At 41.4% G+C, this 26,781-nt stretch overlaps 1 protein-coding gene across 4 annotated transcripts in view; it reads right to left on the minus strand.

Annotated features, from left to right (window-relative positions):
* PTPN5 (protein tyrosine phosphatase non-receptor type 5) overlaps positions 1-26,781 on the minus strand; it is a 93,878-nt gene that overhangs the window by 16,979 nt on the left and 50,118 nt on the right. For 3 of the 4 annotated variants that reach the window (XM_060262537.1, XM_060262535.1, XM_060262538.1), the window contains 6 exons: positions 17,859-18,097; positions 16,818-17,007; positions 11,418-11,502; positions 6,283-6,362; positions 4,943-5,080; positions 1,332-1,442 (listed from right to left, as the gene is read on the minus strand). In XM_060262537.1, the coding sequence (XP_060118520.1) occupies positions 1,332-1,442; positions 4,943-5,080; positions 6,283-6,362; positions 11,418-11,502; positions 16,818-17,007; positions 17,859-18,097 (843 nt within the window). The remainder of the gene's footprint in view (positions 1-1,331; positions 1,443-4,942; positions 5,081-6,282; positions 6,363-11,417; positions 11,503-16,817; positions 17,008-17,858; positions 18,098-26,781) is intronic. The other variant, XM_060262536.1, reaches the window with a different exon arrangement.

Raw genomic sequence — 26,781 nt, forward strand, 5'->3', positions numbered from 1 at the left:
CTGGGGGGGGGGGGACCTAAACGTAATCTTGGCATTTAAGTAAATACTGTATATTTTTCAGTCCAATCCTAAGCAATGGGAAGTCAACTGATAGCCCCACAAGGAAACTGCCAACCAAACTGCAGCTCCTTCAAGAGCCATAGTCCATGCTTCTGTTCAAGGCACAGGCATTTCCAACTGTCAATGGAGATGGGAGGGGGTGGGCAATGGGAGCCAGTATGCCTAACCCAAGCCTCTTACAAGAAGCAGTTCTCCTTGCAAGTAGGCAATCAGCCTTGATTTGGGCCAGTGTACACCTGGGGGCCTTTGGCCTGATGTTGCTTGCTTGGATGGGGCTTGGGGCAGGTGGACCCAGTGCAGCCAGGTCAGTTGTGGCTGAACTGTGAGAAGCCAGCTGGCAGATGAAGCCCAGCCAGCCTGACACAGAGGCGGGGGGCATGACCACTTGGAAATAAGCCTGAGGGAAGGCAGAAACATACTCAAGCTATATGGATTCACAGGCCCCTTGCTTTAACTCCACAGCCGTCTATGGGTCCTTTGTCCATAGGTTGGGAACCACTATTCTATGGCTTTCATGTCCAAACCATTTAAGTGAACAATTTATTGTTCTATTTCATAGAAATACTAATTAATTCTCTCTCTCTCTTTTCTCTCATACACACCCATGTGCAAGGAAGATTGATCCACTAATGCCAGTGATTTCACACTGAAAAAGTACAGAGAATTAGCTCTTAATGAACACTCTAGCCCTATGATGTCACTGATGGTTTAAAGTGTCCCCTGTATAACAACTACATTCACATCTTCTGTGTGTTATCTGCATCACTGTAACAATCAGCTTAACAAGCTCAGTAATACCACAAATTGTAACAGATTAGTACCAAATGGAAGCAAATTTAACACATAACTGACCCACCATGTCGGTATTTGTATAAACAAAATAGAAACTGAGATGGCACAGTACTAGTAGCTGAGTTAGGATCATTTTCAAAGGCCAACCAAGAAACTATTATGGAACAAGCAGGATGTAATAAATGACTTGTAGACACTTGTGCAGAATGATTCATTGGATTTTTCCAATATATGTAGACATTTGGTTTACAAGTGACTAAAAAGTCTTTATATTTCACATACTTTGTCAAAAACGCCTAATTTCTTGAAATATTATATTGCTTTCATGTTTGGAAATTGGGCAGAGGAACCAATGTAGAAATAATAATACGTCAACTGTGCTATACACACTGATATAATTGGTGATCAGGTATAAATGGTATATGAACAACCCTGGATAGGATTTTCATACTGTTGAACATATATCTGTGTGGTTTTACCTTTAGCGTAATATGCCTTAATCGGTAATCATCTGCTTGTATCACTCTATTAACAGTGATTTCAATTCCTTCATAGGTAACCTGATGTTCTGGCCAGTATTCTGTACATTTCTAAGAAAATACATAAACAATAAATATAAAGCAAAAGATATGTTGAAACCAAGTAATGACTGCAAATTATTTTCTGAGACCGGTTCATATTAATATACTATTCTACCAACAGCCACAGATCCAAAGAACAACTTCCCCTGTGCTTTCATACTCTCCATGGAATTTTTTTTACATTTTTCTTTGAACAGCAGACTCTTATATCATACCAGAAACTACTTTTGAAATTCTCTATTTACTAGGTTCAGATTCTGTATTTTATGTATAAAAAAAGGAAAATGCCATCTCTAGCAGTTCTTCCAGACATAGTATTGCAACAACGGAAGAATCACATCAGGCGGAATTTTCCTTCTGATGCTACTTGTTTCAGGCACATGTGTCCAATGCAGTTCAAACTTCTCCATATAGATTTTAAAAAGCATTTTTTTCCTGCCCAAAGCAGTGCAACACTTATCCCAAAACCCTCCACTGACTATATCTAAAGTTTTTATCCAGACAAAGGAAACCAGACCTGTCTCTCTTGCTGGATCAGTTCTTTGCATGATTGTTCAAATGTTCTTTTTTATCTGCCTAGACCTAATGAACAGAAGTTACATAAAATTCAGCTAAAAGAGACCTGCTTGGGAGATCCAGTTTTTTATTTAGTGTAACTGTTACTGCTTCTTGAAATTGATGCTGCACCATCAGTTTATAACAATTGGAAAGTGTGTTACTACCATTTCCCATCTCAAATTGTTTTACTATTCTATACTTCCTCCACCTGCAGCTTCCTGTGCTACAACAGCATCCATTGTAAAAAACTGTCAAATGTGCTAGCAGCTATCTATAGCTCAGACTCCAAGGAGCTGAAATGAAGTGGAGTAAGAACACCCACTCATTTCTGTGGGTGGCCTGTCAGTTTTGATTAGACTTGATAAGAGTGCTGGAATACCAAGCCACTAATCCTTACATTGTTGGAATTAATGCATATAGCAAAGCCACAAAGCTTCTGTTTCTAGTATTGTGGCAGAACAAAAGTTTTGGCTCTGCATTGACACAGTATTTAAGATGTAGTATTCCTATATTAATTTGAAATGGAGAAAAAGCGGAATATCAAAGCTAATGAGATGCTAGTGAGAAGGAGCTGTAGCCTGTATTTACACCAAAGTCTCACTGTACAATTTAATTTTTGAAATAAGAGGTGTCAGTGAAAAAATAGATGTAATCAGATCTTTTGTTAATACAAAGATGGCTGAGATCTGCTAGGCATTTGTCCATTAATGAGGACTTCTAACTGAATATGTCTTTCAGAAAAATGTGTATAAATGTGATGCTTCTCTATCTCCTTGGTAACATCTAAACAGAGCTGCAGGTGAAATTTAGAAGGCACAGGCTGGAATAAAAATGGCAGCTGACCACAGTCCACTCAGCCCTTCCAGAAAGATTATTTACACAGCTTATCCAGATCACCAGTTGAACAATGGTGCAGCTACATATTTGCTTTTGTAAGCCAATGTCAATATTATGCTGTATGCCTATGACACTAGTGTAGAAGTCAGAAACAAAAGGTACCTGAACCAAATCCAGTTCCCTGAAGGATGCCAGTAGTGCCAACCAAGAATTAAAGCAGGTGCGAAGAAAGTGAATTCAGTAGCAACAGAATTTTTCACTCAGCACTTTCAAGGCAGCGTTGAGGTGCTACCACCAGGGCCAGTATGTAGGAGTAGGTTAGGTAGGCTGCTGCCTAAGCTGCCACCTGGCCATGGGAGAGGGGGATGGGTGCTACTTCCTGTCCCCATTTGTGCCGTCCCCACTTGCACCGTCCCTGCCCAGACATGGGCAGCAGTGGCGGCACGTAGCATGTTTGCTCACCTCGGAGGCATTTGGAGCAGAACTGAATGCCTCTGAGCTGAGCAAATGTGCTGTGCACCCCATCCAACCCCTTCTGGGTCCAGAAAGGGCTGAGCAGCGGGTGCCGCACAGTGCTTTTGCTCAGCTTGGAGGCATTCAGAGCAGCTCCAAACACCTCCAAGTCAAGCAAACGTGCAATGTGCTGCCTCCACCTAGCCTGTCTGGGCTGAGCGGGAGCTCTGGGGCAGCATGTGCTCCTTTTGCCTGGGGAGGCAGAAGCCCCAGTGCCAGTGCTAGCTAGGACATCGCTGCTCACTACTGTGCCAAAATGGTACCCCAGAAAATCTAATTGTTGACCAGGGCTCTAGTGCTGTCACATTCAAATTAGCACTCATTCCTGTAACTGAAGTATTAGCAGGCAGGGGAAACCCAGCTTTTCAAATGACAAAACTTTGAAAAAAATTAATTTCTGTGGTGCATCAGAAACATTATCTTCAGGGAAGTCACCCGTATCTCACAAGCAAAGTGTAAGAAGACTATATTTGTTTTCTTCAATAGTAAAACAGAGCTTATATTTTGGAGGATGTGTTGTTTGTTAAGCCTTTATAATATATTCCAAACTCTGACTACTGATGTTAGCTGTGCAGCAGAGTAACACTACAAGTGGAGGTGTGCTGTATTTGATCATTTCAATGCTTCAGATGTCCACTCTGGGAACATCAACTACTTATTAAAAAATATTTTAAAAACAATTACAGGCCCAAATATAGCATTAATTCAGATTAAAGTCATACAGTAATCTCAGGCATAGACTTTATGAAACCCTGACCAACCACATTTTGGCATAATAGCCTTCTTAAGTGGTCAAGCATAGTTATTACACATTAGCTATAAGACACATGACACTTTGCACTATAGACTTCTACATTACTTTGGCTCCAGACTGCATTTAGAACTGATTTTCTTTGGACCAGAACAGGAAGGTAATTTTGATTAATTTGGCATTATTCAATCTATGCGTTTCCCTCCCCCCCACAAAAAAAAATGTTCTTGAATATTTTTTCAGGTATGCAATTGAATTAGTACTACCCAAGTTACATGTATCTGGCTAGGGCAGAAGGAGATTTCAAACAAGGTCTCTTGAGTCATGGATATTGATTAGCAATAAGAAATCCTAAAAAAAGATTTCTTTAAACATTTTCATGTCATAATTATAACATTATAAATATTGCACCAAATTTAATAATAAAGCATTATCTTTTTCCTTTCCTTTCTTCTTTAGCACAATCCCAACTTGGTCCTATATTGACTAAGTATTGTAATATTACTGCAATGTCTGGAGCTAATGTTTAATATATAATGTGCTTGACCACTAAAGAAGACTATTAGGCTGAAATTTGTTTGGTCAGGGTTGCATAAGGTTTATGTCACTGTATGATTTTAATCTGAATTGAGGCTATATTTGGGCCTGTAATTGTTATTAAACTATTTTGTAATAAATAGACATATTTTTTATAATTGATATATTTATGTCCTACATTCATCTGTTTTAATACAGGGCCCTCTCATTTTGATTCCTTTAACCTTCTAGGTTCTTAATTTATTCTTTTGGTTTTTTTCTCCCCCTTTTTTCCTTTTTGTAACATCAGCTACAATATAGGATATAGTGTTACCTCATTCATCTCTTCTATATTGGTAATCATGACAACAATTGGAGAATGCTCCTGCCACACCATTCTCCAGAAGTCACTGACAGTATTAACTATGGGTCCCTGAGTGGCAATGTACACCTTTTCTTCTCCTCCATAGCCCTGCCAACAAAGTAACAAGGGTTCATTAGTATTAAATTGCACACAGCCCTTAGTCTGCCAGTCTTCACACAGAAACTGCAGGTAAACCAGAAATAAATGTGCTTCCGTTCTCTCTCTGGCAAATATACATATGTACACATAAACCAAAATATGCATAGGCCAAGAACAGAAGGCACAGCTTCAGTTTACACCAGCCACCAACAGTTGCTATGGCAATAGGAGCAATTTATGCTATGCAAGATGCATGGCTAAGCCAAGCTTGATTCTGCAGGGTTTAGTCTAGCATGACATTCATTTTGGTCTTGGCTGAGTCCAAGTAGTGTGGAAAGGATCAGTATGAATGACTAATATTCAATGTCAGGCCATCAAAAGCTGGTTTCCAAAATCATTTAAAATGTGGTTTAGCTCTCAGATTTAAGGGTGTGCAGGGCTTTTATTTTAGAAAAGCCCAGCAGGAACTCATTTGTATATCAAGCTATACCCCCTGACACCACTGTTGTTTCACACAGAGCTTTTTTGTAGAAAAAGTCCAGGATGAACTCATTTGCATATTAAGCACACCCCCGGATGTCAAGCCAGCCAAAACCGTGTTCCTGCTAAAAAAAAAAAGCCCTGAGGGTATGTGTATGACTGGTTATTAATGGAATGCTGCATCTACTCATAAATTAATAATCTTAATAGCCCAGACAGAAAACCACTTACAGTTCTAAAACTGTAAGTCTGGACCCAAAAGCAGGCTGCAAGTCTTTCATACATTGAGTTGCAAGTCCAGGAGTTAAGAGGAATAGGGTGAGCAGAAAGAGGAGGCTCGGGAAGTCTTGATGATGAATTTGAGGTTGCCTCTGCATAATACACAAAATGGCTACAAAATACAACCTGTTGCTGATGTAATTTATAATTACCAGGGCTTTTTTGGTAGAAAAAGCCCAGCAGGAACTAATTTGCATATTAGGCCACTCCCTCAGACACTAAGCTAGCCAGAACTGCGTTCCTGTCAGTTCCTGCTCAAAAAAAGCCCTGATAATTACCATGCATGAAAAGGAAAATATAAACTATTAAATGGGGTGAGACACCTGCATTTTATGCTGGGGAAAGGAAAGGTACTATGGAGTTACTTTGCTGGTGGGTCATGAAAAGTACAATAAGTGTCTCACTTCAGAAACTCTGAGAATGACTACCCTAAAGGATTGCTTAGTTCTTACCCTGATGTAGTTGGCATTTATGTAAGAGCTCAGGGGATCATCTTGATCATCTGAGGTAAGGCACACTCTGCTGTGAGGATCTGGAAAGCATGAAGTAATACTTGTCATGTACTGCAAGGAAACATGAGATTGTTTTCATGTTTTATCAGCACACTAGACATAACAGCACAGAAGTAAGGGGTGATAATATGAGCCAACCCAATGATAATTTAAATTCACTTGAAATCTTAAATTTGTTGCTCTGACTTAATACATAGCAACACTGCACTGCAGCAAAAGGGAAGCAGGGTGCTCCAAAATCAGTTACAGTTTTTTAAAAACAAAACCCTTCCACAGCAGTGCTGCGCCTCACAGGGCTTTGACTGAAGACTGATGTGCCAGCAGAGATGGGAAGTAGCTCTTTTTTCTGTATCCATGCAACTTGCACCATTTTTGATATCTAGTACTGAATTTTATATTTTGCTGCCACAGAACATTAGCTCTTGGCTTTGGGTAACCTGAAATCATCCATTCTCATCTGGTTAGGCTGGCAGTTTGGAAGACAAAAAACATAAAGCAACCAATTTCTGTGAAAGACATCACTTTAAAAAAAAATTATGGACAACAAATATATAAATCTGAAGAAGATATATCCTACAAAAGAAATATAAATTAGCTGAATTAAAGACTATTATCATTTATCTCACTAATTGCAATTAAGTGTAGAGTTGCAAGCAACTGATCATTAAGTTAAGTGCCTGTTTACCTTTCAGTTCTAACTGGAGTGAACATCTGTGTTAGACAACTTTATATATTTTTACATTTTTTTCAGAGCAAAACATTCTGCTTTGCAAGCAAGTTTCAATTCAATTACTTGCTATTTTTAAGTATGAAGCTACAGCAACCAAGTACTTTAGGGTAAGCAATGGAAGTGGAATAACCAAGTCCACAAAGCCATATATATAACCTTTAAGCTACAGCTTATGGCCTCTCCCTTTCTCCCAGTTATAACATGTGATGTAACTGACACTGTGTGTATGACAGCTAGGTAACAGTAAAGGGAAATTGTGGTTGTTCCAACAACAGGTAGGAATTAAGCTAGGGTTGCCAAGTCCAATTCAAGAAATATCTGGGGACTTTGGGGGTGGAGCCAGGAGACATTAGGGGTGGATCCAAGATCAAGGCTGTGACAAGCATAATTGAACTCCAAAGGGAGTTCTGGACCTCACATTGAAAGGGACAGCACACCTTTTCAATTCCTTCCTTCCATAGGAAATAGTGAAGAATAGGGACACCTTCTTTTGGGGCTCATAGAATTGGAACCCCTGGTCCAATCTTTTTGAAACTTGGGGGGTATTTTGGGGAGAAGCACTGGATGCTATACTGAAAATTTGGTGCCTCTACCTTAAACAACAGACCCCCCAGAGCCCCAGATACCCGCGGATCAATTCTCCATGATTTTCTATGGGAATAAATCTCCATAGGGAATAACAGAGTACCCAGCCACGACACGCTTTCTGACAACCCTGTAGTGGGGGGAGGGCCTCAAAACTGGGGGATCCCCTGCCCCCACCTGGGAATTGGCAACCCTAGATTAAGCCTGTCTTCATTTTTTTCGAGAAGACTACTATCACCCCTTCCTATCCTTACCATCCCCTCTTCTCTATGTTGTGCCCTGGAATAATTTAGAGAATTTTTCTTGTTTGTAAAGTGCCACGGAAGTTAGGGTTGCTTATCAAGGTGCTCCTTTGTTATACCATCTAAGAACCTGCAGGTCTTGAAAAGATCTACCCACACAGCCAACAGGACAGTATTACATTAGAGTCGCTTCAAGACTTGCCTATGTAACTCTGTCCATGTACTCATTCAAGTTTTGCCCACCAAGAGTTTTTTCTAAATTTAGTACAATGCTCCACTATAATACTTCTGATCAAATCCCTGATCATCCCTCCTGCTCTTCCATATCCCAAACCCTCTTTTAATTAGAGCTTGACTACAAATAAAATTCAGGCAACCTCTTCATAGTCTGTCATATTATTATATATATACTGAGGGAGAAACTGGATACAGATAAAATAAATATGCAGGTAGGGCTTGATAACAAACATTTGGTAGGTCTGCAAACACCTGATAGGCCTGCACATATCAGCCAGCCTAGACCTGTACATAACTCAAAAGGTAATTTGTAGATAACTAAATAGATGTTCAAAGGTTTGAGGACTGCAGCTATATCAAGCCTGTCTAGCAAAAGAACAACAAATGGACCACAATGCAGTGGCAATGAGCATTAACTTTGTATATATAGGATCCCTGGTTCAGCCTCTAGTTAAAAGTTGCAGCTGAGGGGCAAGGGAGGGTGATGGGTAAAATAATGAGACCACACAACTTGGCAAGAAATGGCTACAGCCTTTATTAATTACAACTGCAGGAGCAATTGAATAATATAGGGCAGGATCCATAATCATGTGACCCACTTGTTGGCCAATGACACAACTGATCACCCCAGTCTGCCTGCTGGGGGAGCACCAGAGGATGGCTCCCACTGCAGCCCATTGAACAAAGGAGGGCCAGGCTGGAGTAGAACACTCCACTTTCCAGGTCCTCCTGGTGTCCTCGCCCCTCCCTTGCAAGCCCAGGCACCTAACTGGGCACCAGGGCTGCAATTAAGCTGAGGTTGAGACCCTCTGCCTCCAAGGATCTAAAGGGAAAACCCTCTCCTCCTCTTGCTACCTGGCCACATAACAGCAGAAGTGGCCCAGGTAAGGCTGGGGCCATTGCATCTCAGTTAGCAGAACTGGAAAAACTTTTTCCTTGTAACCCTGAAAATGTGACTTCTAGCCAGGGTTAAGTGGACTATTGTCATAACTCAGTATGATGCAGCTTCATCTAGTCTGGTTTTTAGGCACAGTTCACTGACAAGGCACATTCTTTGCACACAACTGTCCCCAGTTCAAATCCTGGCATCACTGTTTAAGGAGTAGCTGAGCTAGCAAAGCTGGATTTCTGCTTGAGGCCTTAGAGAGCAGTTGCCAGTCAACGCAGACAATACTGTGCTAGATTGAAACAATCTCTAAAAGCACTTTAAGGCAGCCTCAGATATTCAGAATCTTGTGTCACCTTAAAGGCTAATTACTATATGGTGGCACACTCTTCTAAGGCCAGAACTTTAATTCATTTGATATATAGTCATACATGGCCTCATATGTATGACTATAACTGTCATAATGGTATAATAAAATTACAGATATGACTTGACTACTAGCAGTTCTAAAACCACCTTTTCAGCAAAGGCAGCATGCTCTCTGATCCAGACCACCATAATGCAGGTTCAGTTATACAGAAATGTAGAAGTTCCAGGCCTTATCACTCTTGTTGTGTGGAAGGGGTCTCCTGTGCTCATGCTGCCACATTCCATTCTTCTATTTCCCTACACTGTTTGTAGCAAACAAGAAGACAAGAATGTAGGGCTATCTCCTGCTCTAGTATTACAGCACTTCCATCTCACCCCCACCTCCCTTGCTGACTGTATAAGAACTGAAGCCCTGCTTCTTACAGCTGTTCCACCCCCAAACCAGGGTATCCAAATTTCAATTCTTAGAGAATAAACAACTCCTCACTGCTCAGAGTAACAAAGTGTTGCTACTTATCCCTGGACTATTGAAGTTTTACTGAGCCATCCTAAGCAGAGTTACATCCTTCTAAACTCTTTGGTTGTTTTCGCACTCACCTCCAGCCGGCGCGACCCCCCTCTTCACCGCGCAGGATCTGCGCGGATTTCGCACTAAATGCCGCAGAGCAGCCTTTTGCGCCGGAAACTCCTGTCGCAAAAGCCGCTCAAACGTAAATCGCCAAAAAGCAGTTTGCCGTTTGAGCGGCTTTTGCACCGGGAGTTTCCGGCGCAAAAGGCTGCTCCGCGGCATTTAGTGCGAAATCCGCGCAGATCCTGCGCGGTGAAGAGGGGGGTCGCACCGGCTGGAGGTGAGTGCGAAAACGACCTGTGAGTTTAATGGACTTAGAAGGATGTAACTCTACTTAGAACTGCATGGTTAATGGCTAATAAGACAGAGGCCCTTTTCACATTACTGTTCTAAACTGGATGTTTTTCATTGTTTCAAGTAGAGCAATGCAAGGATGGTTGTTTCATACAGCAAATTTCCTTCTGTTAATGAGCTGCCTCTAAAGCACAATGGTAATTTTAAACAGTGTCACTTGTTTCTTGCCCTTTTTCACTGCGTGATCATCCTTGGACTTTAAAAAAAACATTCTAAGGTGAGCACTATAGTGCTAAACTGCTATAGCTCTGAAGTGGCATTATTGGGATACATTGGCTCAATGGAGTCAATGTATCTCTGTGGTGCTACTAGAGCAGTTTAGCATTATAGCACTCAGAGTGTTTTTTAAAGTCCGAGGAAGACTATGTGGTGAAAAGGGGCAGAGGAAAAAGCAACATTGTAGGAAGCGCTATGGATATTTTAAACAGCACACCACAGTGATTCAGAAGCACAACAAAGGGATTGAAAATGGAAAGTTTCCCTCAAAAGCAGCTCAACCACGCTTTGCTAACCCAATGCAAGCGGATTTATATGAACAGGTAAACAAATTCCACTAGCAGCTGGTTACTAAAATGGGTCCATCTGAAATGACAGAAAAAATCCATTAGCAACCAGTTACAAAAACGGAATACAAAGGCAGTTTGAAAAGGGTCAGTGTCAATGATTATGTTCACAGATGCCACAATTAAAAATACATTTAAGGAATCACTTTCTCCATCCTTCACATTTATTACTGGGAGCCATATTACCTCCCTAAAAGGTTTGCATCACTCTCTTGTCCTAAATGGCTATTAAGAAACCCCTGTCATAAACCACAACAATGCATAACTTGTGCAGCAACAGGCCAAAAGCCTGTCTTCCATTATCTCTTTGTTTATATGAACACAGAGACAAATTTTGAATTTTTCAGAGATTTCTCTACTTTCTATTATGGAGAAGCCATACATGAAATTAGCATGAGGACAGGAAGTATGACTAATAACTGTTCTGACATGTTTGAAACATTCCCTGAAGAATCTCACAGTTGTAAAAGAAAAGCAAACACTTTAAAATTCTGTTGTAAATCTCAGCCACAAAAGTGGCTGAAACAGATCTGGTGCTTACTTGGGAGAATAGTTTTGTAGCGATTCTTTCGCACCAAACCTGGAATATCATATTCCTTTGGATCAACAAAGTTCATTGGGATTTCCTGTTGGAAATATACAACAGAAATCATTAATAGATGCATAAGGGGCAGAACGAAACAAAACCCTGTTATACCCTGAATTAAATGCGGTGTGTGATGAGGCATTAGGGTTTTTTCGGTGGTGTTTTATTTTGTAAGTCTAATTTCTTATTTTGGAATGGTAGTATTGTTTTTGAAGTAAATATAAAAATGCTTCTAAAAATAATTGGCTAACACGCCAAAATAATTAATTTTAAAGTATTTTACTATAGTAGTATAATCCTGGCATCCTGCTAGGCTAGCTCTCTTGCAGAGTTAGGTTGCTAAGTACATAGGAGTCAATGGGATTTCATTAGCTTCTGTGTTTAAGATTGCATCTGCAACCTTAGAGGCAGTAGGTAAATTAAACACTAGGGTAAGTAGTAAGAATTTTCAATATTAATTCTAAGCACTTTCTCCATCATCCTCCAGAAGTCTTGGCCCAGTGAACTGAAATCTCTGTAGTCAAAGAAGAATCAAGAGGCAATCTGTCACACTGCAGGGCATCTTCTGTCTGTGCAACTCACACATTGTTTAGGGTCACAGTTACTCCTGTTTTATTCATTTTATGTCCATGTGGGCCGTCTGATCAAACAGCTCATATATGTTCACTACCACAAGGCAAATGTTCAGGGATATGGGGGGAGGAGATTTAAGTCACACATGATATATAATTAATACAAATTTTATAAAACAGAGGCATGCTAAGGTTATGCCTTACATAAAGGCATTCTTATGTATCCCCTAGATCAGGAGTGTCAAACTCATTTGTTATGAGTGCCGGATCTGACATAAATGAGACTTTGGAGGGCCGGGCCAGGCTGTGTGTGTTCCCATTAGGCAGCAGAGATAGAAACTTTATAAAGGACACAGACAATCACAATTAAAGAGGAGGAGCCTCAGCCAATGGAGAAAATAGGGGGTTTGCTCTGTAGCTCCTGTGTGATTGAGCAAGCCTGGCAAAGCAAGCTGTTATGCAGAAGGAAACAAGAGAGAGGGAGAAGGAAGCAGATGACAGCCAGTTGCTCGGGGGCCTGATAGGAGCCCTCTGAGGGCCTGATTCGGCCCCTAGGCCAGATGTTTGACACCCCTGCCCTAGATGTAGACCACACATGTGGTGGCTGAAGAAGACTTACAGCTGACTGCATCTGCAGCCCAGCCAACCTATCCAAGCTCACATTCTGCAACTTCAGGGAGCAATATGTGAGTGGTGCCTAAGTATGTGCAGTCAAGTGGTATATAGTGCAATCCTAAGAACACTTTCCTGGGTGGAAAGACCATTTAATAGCTCTGAGTAGACTTTGGGGGTTGGACTAGATGACCCTGATGGTCCCTTCCAACTCTATGATTCTATAATTCTGAGCAGACTTGTTTATAACAGCTATCAAAGTCTAACAGTATGGCATATTATATAATGGAACAAGTCATTCAAATGCTCTTGGAGAACTATTATTATTAAGAATTATATCTTATCTAGGTCTTTAAAGGAAAGAATATAATCAGACAACTGCAATACAGTCTTAGGTTGCAATCACACACACTAAATAATGCACTTTCAAACCACTTTCAATGTACTTTCCAATTGGATTGTAATGTGTGAACTAGCAAAATCCAGTTGGAAAATGCATCGAAAGTGGATTGAAATTGCATTATTTAGTGCAGGGGTATCAAATGCCTGGCCCTCAGACCAGAACCAACCCACCCAGGGCTTTAATGAGGCCCATGGGGCTCTTTTCTCCCCCAACCCCCCTCCTGTCCTCACCCTTTGAAGTTCCAAGGCTGCTGAAGTTCCCTGCTCTTTCTGCCATGTCTGGCTGCAGCAGAAAACAAAGCTGCAAAGAAAATGCCGAGCGGATTTTCCATTAAGGACTCCATGCCCAGATAGATAGGGCCCAGAGACCTTAATGGAAAATCCATTCCATGTTTTCCTTGCAACTTTGTCTGTTCTGTTTCAGTGTTCCTATAGCCTGGCTGAAACTCATGCTTCATGGAGTTGTGTCCTTGCAAATAAAAGGCTGATGCTTTGAGCCAGCTTGTCTCTGTTAAGTGGACTTGGGAACTGATGGCTAGTGAGTACTCTAATTTGGGAACCCACAGCCAAAGGGGATATTATACTGGAGAGCCAATGCCAATCTGAGTAGAACCCCAGGGCGGGGGGAGAAGCTTGCAATGCCAATTAATTGTTTACCCAGGTTCAGAGCATTTTATATTTTTAGTTTATGCTGTGATCCTTGTGTTTTTTTCTTGATGATTTATTTTAAAAATTGCATTGCCAAATCCCGCCATTTCCCCACCTTTCATCATGTTTCCCCTGTAGGGTTGCCAAATCCAATTTAAGAAATATCTGGGGACTTTGGGGGTGGAGCCAGGAGACTTTGGGGGTGGAGCCAGGAGGCATTAGGGGTGGAGCCAAGATCAAGGCTGTGACAAGCATAATTGAACTCCAAAGGGAGTTCTGGCCACCACATTTAAAGGGACGGCACACCTTTTAATGCCTTCCTTCCATAGGAAATAATGAAGAATGGGGCACCTTCTTTTGGGGCTCATAGAACTGGACCCCCTGGTCCAATCTTTTTGAAACTTGGGGGGTATTTTGGGGAGAGGCACTAGATGCTATACTGAAAATTTGGTGCCTCTATCTCAAAAACAGCCCCCCCCCAGAGCCCCAGATGCCCACGGCTCAATTCTCCATTATTTTCTATGGGAATAAATCTCCCTAGGGAATAAGAGTTCCCAGCAGACATTCCCCCCCTCCCCCCGCTTTCTGATGACCCTGAAGCGGGGGGAGGGTCTCCAAACCGGGGGATCCCCTGCCCCCACCTGGGGATTGGCAACCCTATTCCCCAGGCTTAGAGCATTTTATATTTTTTAGTTTCTGCTGTGATCCTTGTGCTTTTTCTTGATGCTTTATTTTAAAAATTGCATTGCCAAATCCCACTATTCCGCTACCTTTCCATTTTAAACAAAATATTGCAAGAGTTTTAAGCATGTTTGTCTTTTAAGTTAAAAAATGTCTGTCTGTGTCCTTTATAAAGTTTATATCTCTGCTACCTCACATTACATTTTATGACACACATGTCCCAGCCCCACAAAATCCCATTTGTTTCAGATCCGGCCCTCCTAACAAATAAGTTTGATACCCCTGATTTAGTGTGTGTGATCACAGCCTTAATACGGGTCATACTCCCAAGGGAATCTTCTCTGAAACTCCTTGTGACAAACAGAGCCATGTCTGTCACCTTTTTAACATCTGCTAATCCCCTTCGTACTCTGATGGTAGACTCTGGAGCAAAAGCCATCAACAGCCAATCAGGACCCTCAGAATACTTGGAGGGAAGGAGAGAGTAAAGTGACTCAATTAGAAGAGGGCTGGTTAGTGTGGTGACCTACTGTGGCAGACACTGCTTTATAGGTCTCACATACTCTTTCAGGGTTATATGAAAGCTATTGGGTTGACAAATCTGTTGTTTATAGATAGATAGATAATTTTATTTATATCCCGCCCTCCCCGCCGGAGCAGGCTCAGGGCGGCTAACAACATCATTCAATTTCCCTTATACAAAAGACAAGGTTACATTAACATTAAACATTAAAAATTCTGATAAGTTTAAAATCACTTAATTAAGTTGATAAAAGTGCTAATGCTAATTGTGCTTTTATAATGGCGGTAATCATTAGCAATTTCTTTCTTCGTCAGCGAAAGCCAGTCGGAAGAGGAAGGTCTTGCAGGCCCTGCGGAATTGTTCAAGGTCCCGCAGGGCCCGCATTTCCTCTGGAAGTTGGTTCCATAGGTTCGGGGCTACAGAGGAGAAGGCCCGGTTACGGGTGCATTGCAGCTTCACCTCTTTCGGTCCGGGGGTGGTCAACAAGTTTTTTCCAGCTGACCTCAGTGCTCTCTGGGGTTCGTATGGGGAGAGACGGTCCCTAAGGTAGACAGGTCCTCGACCATATAGGGCTTTAAAGGTAATGACCAGCACTTTGTAACGAATCCGGTATGTAACTGGCAGCCAGTGCAGCTCGCGCAGCCCAGGCTGTATGTGCTCCCATTTAGGGAGCCCCAACAACAGTCTGGCCGCTGCGTTCTGCACCAGCTGCAGCTTCCGGGTTCGGTACAGAGGCAGCCCCATGTAGAGGGCATTACAGTAATCCAGTCTCGAGGTGACCGTTGCGTGAAGTACCGTTGCCAGGTCTTGGCGCTCTAGGAAGGGAGCCAACTGCCTTGCCCGCCTCAGGTGAAAAAAGGCTGACTTGGAAGTGGCTTATAAAGGCTCTAGTGAAGAATCACAAAGATTAGGAAACCTGAAGAAAAAGTGACAGCTTTAAAAGTCTAATGTATTCTGGCAGTTACTGGCATTCTCTCCACTCTGATGCAAACACAATATATTTATTTAATATATAAATAAAATGTATCTCCATATTTCTATGTCTCAATAAGTTATATTTGCATTGTTGCTCTTGAACATCCATAGTTTACTTCCCCCTCACTGTAAAATAAATCTTTTTCATTTTGGATTAAATCTCTGTCTTCCTCCTCAGTATTAAGGGGAGAAAAAGTTATACCCAGGCTTTACCAAGGGACGGGAGAGGTTACAGGAATGGCTATAATAAATAGTGCCAAACATTGTCAGGCCAGTAAACACATATTTTGCTGGCCTCTTTCACTACCGTGCTGTGGTGCGATGGGTTAGTGTAGTGTGGGCGGTAGTCCTCAGATAATCCCAGAATCAAGTTACTTTATCATCATGAGGTTTTCTGGCCAAAAATATTGTAGTGCCTGCTCCTGTCACCCCAACTTGTCACACTCCTCCTTTTAGTTTTCAAGCCATGTTTTCTGGTTATCAGAATTTGAAAGAACATCCTTCCAAATCAAAATGATTCTGAGCAAAATGTTTCATTGTTGTTGAATGACCTCAGACCTTCATTGTGAGGTATGGAAAGTGATAAATATTTCTCCATTTTGTCAGAATAGATTCACACCATTGCCAGGACTTTTGCTCCCTGATTTTTTCCCCACAACAGCTTCCTGCTTATGTTGACAGCATCATCTGTCTAATTCATCACTAGCAGAAGCTGTTTGTTTTGCATGCTACCACAAGTGACTTCACTACTGTGCTGGAAGGATCTATTAATTGGTAATGACTCAGAAAATCCAATTCCCTGAGCAGGAATGGACCACTAATGCCACTTTTCATTCATGCAGGGTAAAAGCTCAGCAAAACACAGTAGCGCAGACTGTGACCAGGAAGTGAAGTTATGCTATTAATTTTTTGTCTTCAAAACTGTAAGGTCAAAATACTCACAAAAAACTCAGTTTGAAGTACAAAAGAATCTAACGCTTTTGTGTGCAGCTCCTCTGCAGTGAGAACATTTGATGCTGTCTGGAGGTATTCTTGAGCTGATTCTTCCCTTGGAGACATGATATAACCAAACCCTTGCTCAGAACAGCCTGGAGTACACATGTCCAGGGTGAGTGAAACATTGGAGCCTCTCCTGCACGACAGTAGCATACAGGCATTTATTAGTTACTGGGGAATAACCCAACATTTGATACTTCCTGATTCCTGTTCTTTTTTGAGGTAACACATACGAAAAAAAAGTGGCAGCCTGAAATCCAGTGTCTAAAGTCTATGAAACATCAATGTCATGTCCCACTAAAAAATTAGGTTATTTTTATAATTTAGATTATTTTGGCACAAAATACCCTCACAATATATCTATACAAAACTGAGCATAAAAACATAATATGATTGAAAGCGGAAACTTGGTTATAATATCATTCTCAGCATAGCTGCATCAGTTGTCAACATCATAACAGTCATTATTGTTTACCTCAAAACTTTGCTTGACTTTGCTAGAACCAACAGATGGAAGTATCCAAGGTATCAAATTGAAAACCGCTACTCAGTAGAACTTATTTTTATAAGGCAAACAGGAATTTATCCAAAACAGGGTTCTTTAGAGGGTAATTAAAAAGATAACAGGGGAGGAGGCCTAATTTGGAAACTAAGACTGATTTTAACTTTATAAAACAATTGGATTAGGTAATAAATTTAAACAACCTTAAAAATGTCCATCAAAATTAAATAATTACTATCATTAAAATAACTGAAGGAACTACAGAGCACAAAAACATAACAAAATAGATTGAAGCTGCCACCAGTATGGGTGGAGGGACCATCAAACTATCCAACCATCCATCAGTACAATAACAGAATACATGAAAAAGTCAAGTAACCTGGGGACAAAAGCTATCAATTTCCTATTTAGTTGATTTCTACAGAATTCCTATACCCATACATTCCTTTTTGAAACTACCTGCATTTCTTTAAGTACCCTCCTACCTTTCTTGCAGTCCCACAGATTTAACTGTCAGTGTTGTTGGATCGGTCTCAGCTTTCATGTCCATGACACAGTCAAAAACTGGTGTCTCTGGCACTGGGTCCAGATCAAAAAAGTCATCTTCATTTTTGTCCTCCGTCCATTCTGAGTAGGTAAATGAAGGCTGGCGGCTCACAGACTGCCTCCTGTCCTCTTGGAGGGGGAATGGGTCATCTGGAGGAGTCTTCAGAAGGTACCAAACCTAAATGAGTTACACAGTATTTAGAGCTAAAAATCACTAGGCTTCTTTGAAAGAGGATTTGCCCTTTTGGTAATCAATGACCTCATTATACCTCTGCACAATAAAATAGCTCTAAAGAGAAAAGGAAAATGCTATGCAACCAACTCATTCTTGTGACTGTCATAAGAGAAATGCCTATTATATTATTTTATTCAGGCAAGTGGCTTTATGGAACCTACTAGGCTTATCCATTAAACACAGTGGAGGCACCCCATGCTTGGAAATGTTGTATACATGCTTCTTTGTTTAATGGTCAGCTGCATTGGGCTCACAAACATCACATGCTGGGTTACAGGTTGTGAATTTTATTGAACCCAATTTACATAAAGATTGGAGAATAGTTTTTTTTTCATGGTGCTGCAAGAGTTCTGAAACAGGACCTGGCTGCTTAAGATGTACATACTTATTCAACTCCCACCTCTGATTAATAGGTTACTGTATTATTTCAAAAACATGCAAAGCCTGTTTTCATCAAATGTGAAAATGGGACAAAAGTAAATGTGTGTGAATATTATGGAAAACAATTGCTTTTCTCAAACCATTTTCAATGCTATTAAAAAGCTTCTCTGCCTCCAGCATGTGATGCCAGCTAAGTTACATTTAATTTTTTATACACACAGAGGCACACAGAGTTTTCCAGCCATGAGGTCTCTTTTGGTAAAAGCACCTTATTCCCACACTAATATGAAAATCAAATGTAGGATATAAAAAGCAAAAGGAAGGAGACTCTTTTAAAACTGTAGTTTTTGCAAACTTACTAGTAGTATGAAAAGTTTAATTACTCCTTATGATAACTAAAATAGTTTCATAACAATTTTACCACATTCTGTTCCAAATGGATAATTTACATCATAAAATGCCCTTGTGATAGCCCTTGTGATACGATTTATATGAGCCAAACTTTAAGAAACATGCATCTTGGGACCTGAAAGCACTATTCACCATAATGGACCAGATGCCCCTTTATTGCAACATTTCACAGAACATAATTATGGTCCTATAAGCTCATATTTTGTGCTGTACACAAATCTGATCACTACAATGATAGTATGTTAATTTTAAAAAGGAGCTGAGTAAGACTCAAGACTTGATCTTGGGAGAAATGAAAGCCTGGAGCTTTTATTGCTTATTTGAGATTTAAAAAGTGCCAGAAGATCACTATTTTACTCAAACACTGTTGCTGTGGGAAGTGTCCAGACTATAGTATTTTATATGTCAGTTATGATATATCAATACATTTATGTTTTTAAAAGTGTTAATTATGTCTTAATGTACAAATTGCACCTGTTCTATATTTGTGAAAGAATTTCCTAAGCCCAATATTATTTGCTTTGATATTTGATTTTTAAAATTCTTATTTTCTGCATAGCTCAGTACTTTATATCTTCTAAAAGTATGCTTTTAAAGTAATGCTTTAAAGATTTTTATTCTTATATTTATTTCAGATCCTTCTGATGAAGCATATGCAAAGTACATAGCGGTCTCAGAAGGAATTAAATTTAATTCTCCCATTATGCTCAGTTTTCTTGGCCCCCAGACCTGCTTCAGATGACCTCACTCTCAGAACCTTGACTTGGCTCTTGGCTTCCTGACTCGGTTTTTGTTCTGGCTCTCCTGGCTACAGCCTCAGACCAGACCTGGACTCTGCTTCCTGACTGCGCCCAGCACATGACACTGAAAAGTTTTGTGTCTACAAATGAAAGGTGAGGTGAAACAAGAAGGCTTGGAGAGGATGAAGTTGGTAATGCAGTCACCTGGCATTTTCACAGCACCGTAAGTCTGACTGATGGTAAAACTGTAATTGGTAATGACAGTACAGAGATGAAAGTCAGGGAAAACCACAGCAAGACAGCTTGGTCTTTTACATAAAGTGGAGTCTTGCACAAGGTCTGAAAAGAAGACTGGACAAAAATGTTTGGGAACTAATTCTCTCAAGAGTTTAGTGATACTGGAGAGGAAATGGTACCACGTTAATCATAAATGGTATTTCCAGAAAACTGCATTAAATTCATTTAGATTTAAGGTGCTAAGCATACACAGCATCTTAATTTAATACCCTATGGGAATAGACGCAAGTCTATTTTTATTCATTATTGAGCAAGCACCATTAACAGCTTGCTGCTATGAGTATATTCAGGCCAGTAGTTTTTCACAAGATCTGCTGAAGAAAACTGAACAAGGTACTGAAGGACTTCACACAGCATTTTTGATCTATCAGGGTTGCCAAGCTCCAGGTGAGGCCTGGAGATCTCCTGGAATCAGAGAGATCAGTTCTCCTACGGGTTGGGGAATTCCTGGAATTTTGGTGGTGGAGCCTTGGGAAGCAGAAGGGGAGGTTTGGGGAGGGAAGCAACCTCAGCAGGGTACAATGCCACTGAGTTCACCTTCCAAAGCAGCTTCTTTCACCACGGGATCCGATCTCTGTTATCTGGACAGTATTTGTAATTCCAGTTGAGTTCCAGTCTTCACCTTGAAGTTGACAGCTCTAGTTCTCCTGGAGAAAATGGCTGATTTGGAGGGTGGAATCTATAGCACTATACCCTGCTGAGGCTGTTTCCCTCCCCAGGCCCCACCCCAAATCTCCAAGAATTTTCTTAGTTGGAGTTAGCGACCCTATCTCTTTCCCATTCAACAGCTAACCTATCTTTATATGCCTCTCTCCGTCTTAAGTTTTTCTTCTTCCCCCTCCTCCCAGCAGCTTCTACCTAGGAAAATGTGACCTAGTTGTGTGGTGCCACAGTTTCATGCCCCATTCTCTCAAACTCAGCTGTTCCCCAACCTACATGTTATTTTCTCCCCATCTTCAGCTATATTTATTATTTATTTACTAAATTTATACCCCACTTTTCTCCAGAGGGGACCAAAGCAGCATACATTATCCTCCTCTCCACCTGCACAACAACATCCTGAGGTAGATTAGGCTGAAACTATGTGAAAGAGCCCCGTGGCGCAGAGTGGTAAAGCTGCAGTACTTCAGTCGGACCCCTCTGCTCACGATCTGAGTTCGATCCCAGCGGAAGCTGGTTCAGGTAGCCGGCTCCAGGTTGACTCATCTTTCCATCCTTCCAAGGTCGGTAAAATGGGTACCCAGCTTGCTGGGGGGAAAGTGTAGATGATTGGGAAAGGCACCCCGTAAAAAGTCTGCTGTGAAAACATTGTGAAAGCAACATCACCCCAGAGTCGAAAACGACCGGTGCTTGCACAGGGGACTACCTTTACCTTTTTATGTGATCAATCCAGAGAGTTTCTGCAGCAAGATGGGGATTTGAACCTGTGCCTCCCAGACCCAACTCTAAAGCTCTAACTGAGATAATACACTGGCTACTGTTGAACATAGGGTGGCTGTTGTTGAACAGTAGCAAGCATCCAGGCCTAGTTGAGTCAAGCAAGTAGACTGATATAACGTCACTCAGGCTGCTTCCAAGCCTAGGGCTGTCAAACTCCAGACCGCAGAGATCTGTCCCCCTGTATAAAATGGCTGCTTTCAACAAACAAAGTTTCTGTTTTGTTTCAGATTTTTGTAATCCTATTACATTACTTATCGGATGAGCCAGTTTGTTAATTATATTGGCTTACATTGTGCAATCTCCCTTTAATCAAATTGAGAAATATGCACTGTAAATCACATAAAATAAGAAATAAAGTATTGCATGAGGCAGCTCTCAGAGAGATCAGAAATAATGTGTTGCAGTGCATAAAGATCCTGAAAAATGGGACAGATAGTTCATATTTTTATACTTGTTCATTTGTACTACCATTGGCCATAAAAGACGGTCACAGCATGGATATCTGCACAACAAAAGAGGACACAAATAATTTAGAGAGACACTGAATGTTTACTATCCTCCAGAAATTTTAAAGTTCAGTAGTGCTTATTCTTTGAATTCCCTTCATCAGAAATGATCCTGATCTGTGGAGAGAAGAGGGCATGGGCAAACCTGGGGCAAAAGCAAGCGAATCATAATAGTAAAAACCTGAACTAAGTCATATTAGTGTGCTGAGTAGCACAGAGGGAAAGCCATGAAAATTAATATGTATTGGGAAAAGAAGACTTTATTATAACATTTTTCATACATGATTATAGCAATCCTAAACTGAGTATATCCTTCTAAAATAACTGTCAATAGGCTTAAAAGGACATAACTCTGCATAGGATAAAATGGCCATTTTTGCAGAAAACAGCATTGTTTATAAATCTAATTTCCTCTGTGCAGCCACTGAAAATAATACAAAATTACAAAAAGAGTCTAGTTTCACATGACCCATACTGAGCTTTTACCTATGAGAGTGGTGTAGTGGTTAGAGTGCCAAACTAGGATCTGGGAATCCCAGGTTCAGATCTTCACTCTGCTATGAAAGATTGCTTGGTGATCTTGGGCCAGCTGTATACTCTTAGCCTACTGTACCTCACAAAGTTGTTGGGGGAATAAAAATGGAGCAGAATATCGTAAGTCACTTTGGGTCCCCACTGGGGAGAAAAGTGAGGTATACATGAAGTAAAGAAAACAACAGGGCAACTGGGAATGGACATTAAGAAAAAAGGCAAGGATTTTAAGGCAAAATCAAACTGACAAATGATATGTGAGGGGGGGAAATCAACAAATGTCATTCATACTTATGTGCCTTAAAAGAATTAAAAGAAATTAAACTTGAGAGTGAAAGAAAAGAAGTAAACTTCAGGAAGAAATATCAGTTAGTTATAAAAACAATAGCTCATGCTGCAGAAGAAATTTCTAACTAAAAAAACTCACTTTTCTACAGAGCCCCCAGGGCAAGAGCCTTTCAGCTCACACCTCTGGCAAGGAGGAGCCTTGCAATTTGAGTCAGAGCCTTTGACTCAACAGCCAGAGCAACAGTAGAGGGTGGGGCCAGCAACTACCCCCTGGCAAACAGGCCCCTCTCTCAGCAACAAACCAGACAAAAGACACAGAGAAGCAAGCAGAAACCCCTCTCCAGCTGGCTCCAAGCACTCACACAGCAACCTCACACAGTTCTCACACACAGCAACCTCCATTAAAGCTCCTCAGCAGATTAGGAAAAGTAGAATTAACACTCACTTCACCAGCAGTTTTGTTCCAGCTCCCAGCACCTTCCTCTAACTCAGATGAGTCACTTCTGCCAATTGGGAACCCACCCACCCCAACAAGAGAAGGACCTTACCTTCCCAGAGAGGGAACCCCAACGCAGTTGCTAGGAGTGAAGGCGCCCTTATAGGTGGCTGGTAAACAGGAGGGCAGTGCTATCCAAGCCTGGTGCCCACCCACTCCTTGGAGCCAGTGCCGGCCAGCCAGTAGTCAGAGACATGTGTTGCTGCTACAGGCGTGGGGGAATAAATTCTGTGCACTACTGCACCTTAGGGGGAAGGAATTTTGCAAACACATGGCTCCACTGGAGGTCTCCAGCTGTGACACTCTAGCCTTTGTCTATGGCTTCCTTAGAGACTAAATTCTAGAACATTACAATTGGTCCCCATTTTGTCCCCTGCTGCCAAATTTTTACAAAGCGGGGGTTGGACTTTCAAAGTGGGGGTTCCACTGCCCCCACTAGGGACTGGCATCCCCACCCAAGACACATCTGGGAGAAGTCAGTTAACATCATAAAAAGTCATATTGATTGGAATCCATTTTTTCAGAAGTGGCCAAAATCTAAATTTCCGCAACACTCAGGAATTGGTTTAGAACCTTAGCATTAAGGCCAAGGGGACAAATTCATCTCCTGATGAGTAGAAGTCTTGTCTAATTGTCTTCCAGTTTGATGTAGCGGTGAAGTGTGCAGGCTCTTATCTGGGAGAACCAGGTTTGATTCCCCACTCCTCCACTTGCAGCTGCTGGAATGGTCTTGGGTCATCCATAGCTATCACAAAGTTTAGGCTGGTAAGAGCCAGCGATGGGGATGGGGAGAGTGCAGTTGCAATGGAGGGAGGGCGGGAGGGCGACGCGACACAGATCAGCCTGGGGTGGGTGGGCGAAGGAGTGCGGTGATGCAAAGCAGCACCGGGAAAGGAAGGGGGAGGGCACCCGCTCTTGCTGAGGCTTTGCAAGCCTCAGCAAGGTGGGGTGGTGCCCGGCTCTCTCCCACCTGATGATGTCATCATGATGTTGTCCGGTCGCACGCTATGCGTGTGAAAAATTTTTTTAAAAAAGGGAGGGGGTGGAAGGCAAATTTCGGCTTGGGGCACTGGAAACATCAGCCCTGGGTCTGGCCCCGATCTACATGTTATCACTGCATTATCAGCATATAGAAGGATTGGAGCTTTGTGCTTAGATAAATGTGGAAGATGACAAGCTTCCTTCAAGAGACAGGGTCTGAGGTAATTTATATATAAACTGAACAACAGGGATGCAAGTAAACATCCCTGCTTGACTCCTTTGTCTAGGGTAAGATTTCACACTTATCATATATGGATGACTTGAAAATATATGGAAAGTCATAATCAGAGATTGTTTCTTTACTAAATACAGTTTGAATATTCAGGAAAAACATGGCAATGGTATTTAGCCTTGAGACGTGTGCAGCATTAGCACTGAATAGAGGGAAGAATGCTAAACAAGAAGAAACCAAGATGCAAAACAACAACATCAGAACACTGAGTTTTGAAGAAAACTACAAATATTTTGGAATTTGGGAAGCTGACAATATCAAACATGCTCTTATTTTAAAAAATACAACCAAGGACTATAACCAAAGATTTTGAAAGATACTGCAAACCAAATTAAATGGAGGCAACCTGGTAATGATAATTTACACATGGGCAGAACCATTTCTAAGATACTCAGCTGGCATTGTTGATTGAAAACCATCAGAATTAGAAGCAATGGACTACAAAACTCGCAAGATGATAATGTATCACTCATTGTGCCATAGAAGTGATGTTGATCATCTTTATTTACCAAGAAAATACAGTGGAAGAGGTCTTCTGAAATTTAAACAAGCAGTTGAATAAGAAAAACCAGCACTGAATAACTACACTAAAAAAAGCAGCTTCTAGTTGAAGTGTACACAACAGACTTATTTAAGGTTACAGAAACCAAAGAAGATAATAAAAAGATTGCAATCAAAACTCACTTTGGCAACGGGATGGAAAAGCACTTGCATGGGCAATATTTGAATGACACAGAGAACAAAGTTGATTGTGAAAATACCTGGAAGTGGGCACTTGATGAAAAAAAACGGAAAGGCTCATTCTAGCAGCACAAGAGCAGGCCCTCAAAATGTACAAGATTCAGAAGGACAGTTCTGACAAATGTTGGCTTTGCAAGACAAAGGATGAAACAGTTAACCGCATGGTCAGTGCCTGCAGTAAAATTGCTCAGACTGACTATAAAGAAAGTCACAACAGAGTTGCAACTATATTGCACTGGAATCCTTGCAATAAGTGTGGCTTACCATTAGCCAGAAATCCGAAGGAGCACAAACTGGACATGATCATGGAGAATGATGAAACAAAGATTCTTTGGGACTTCCAATTACAAACAGATAAACACCTGGAGCATAACACCCCTGACAGAACTAGAAAAAATGAGAAATAGGGTTTGGATCGCTGACATAACAATCCCAGAAGACAGCAGATTGGAAAAGAAAGAACAGGAGATGATTAGAAAATACAAAGACCTACAAATAGAGTTAGAGTGCCTCTGGGAGAAGAAATTACCATTGTGCCAGTTGTCACTGGAGCCTAGAGGCCTCAAGAAATATTTGGATGTTTTGGGCACTGAGCAATTAACACCACCTCAGCTCCAGAAGACAGTGTTGCTTAGAACAGCAAGAATCCTGTGACGATACATTGGCAATTCCCAAGAACTTGAAAAGATCTCAAAATGCAGAACACCATCTACCAGACAAATAGCAGCTGCGTAGTAGTAGTAGTAGTAGTCGTCGTAGTCATCGTAGTAGTAGTAATGGTTTTTCTGTGGGAAAAGCCCAGCAGGAACTCATTTGCATATTAGGCCATATCACCTGATGTCACCAGAAGTGATGTCACCCATTCAGTAGGTTACTTTCCGCATATTGACACACAACAGTACAGTGTCATCAGCTGCATTTCATGGATGTGTGTTCTCAAACAGCCCAATGAGAGACCTTGTTTCACCCCCTCTCCCAAACACAGCCAGAGAGAGAGCCACGTGTTGTGGAGCAGGTAGCAGCAGGCCCAGGAGGGGGCGGTAATCTCTCACACTCTTCGCAAGCCTGGATGCAAAAGAGAGGGCGAAGCACACAGTCTGGGAGCGCTTTGCTGCCTAGTGCCTTCCTTCTGCCAGAGACCTTTTTTTTTTTTGAGCGGGAGCCCTGGCCAAGCCAGCCAGAAATGCATTTCTTTGCATTCCTGTTCAAAAAAAGCCCTGATATTAATAGAGAAGGTACAGGAGCAATTTAGGTGCAAGGGAAGCACAGTGTGTGATTGCTGGCCTACTCCTTAAGCCCTTGTTTATTTGTATAGTTAACATTTGGTCTTCCAGCACAAAATACTGATTTATGTATGTTTGTTATCTCAAATGTAACTCTGCAGTTTTCAGCAGAGTTACAGACTTCCAGTCCATTGGAGTCAATGAGGTTAGAAGAGAGTAAGAACATAAGAGAAGCCATGTTGGATCAGGCCAATGGCCCATCCAGTCCAATACTCTGTGTCACACAGTGGCAAAAAAAAA

The sequence above is a fragment of the Heteronotia binoei genome, chromosome 21, assembly GCF_032191835.1.
Source record: "Heteronotia binoei isolate CCM8104 ecotype False Entrance Well chromosome 21, APGP_CSIRO_Hbin_v1, whole genome shotgun sequence".
NCBI classification, from domain to species: domain Eukaryota; kingdom Metazoa; phylum Chordata; class Lepidosauria; order Squamata; family Gekkonidae; genus Heteronotia; species Heteronotia binoei.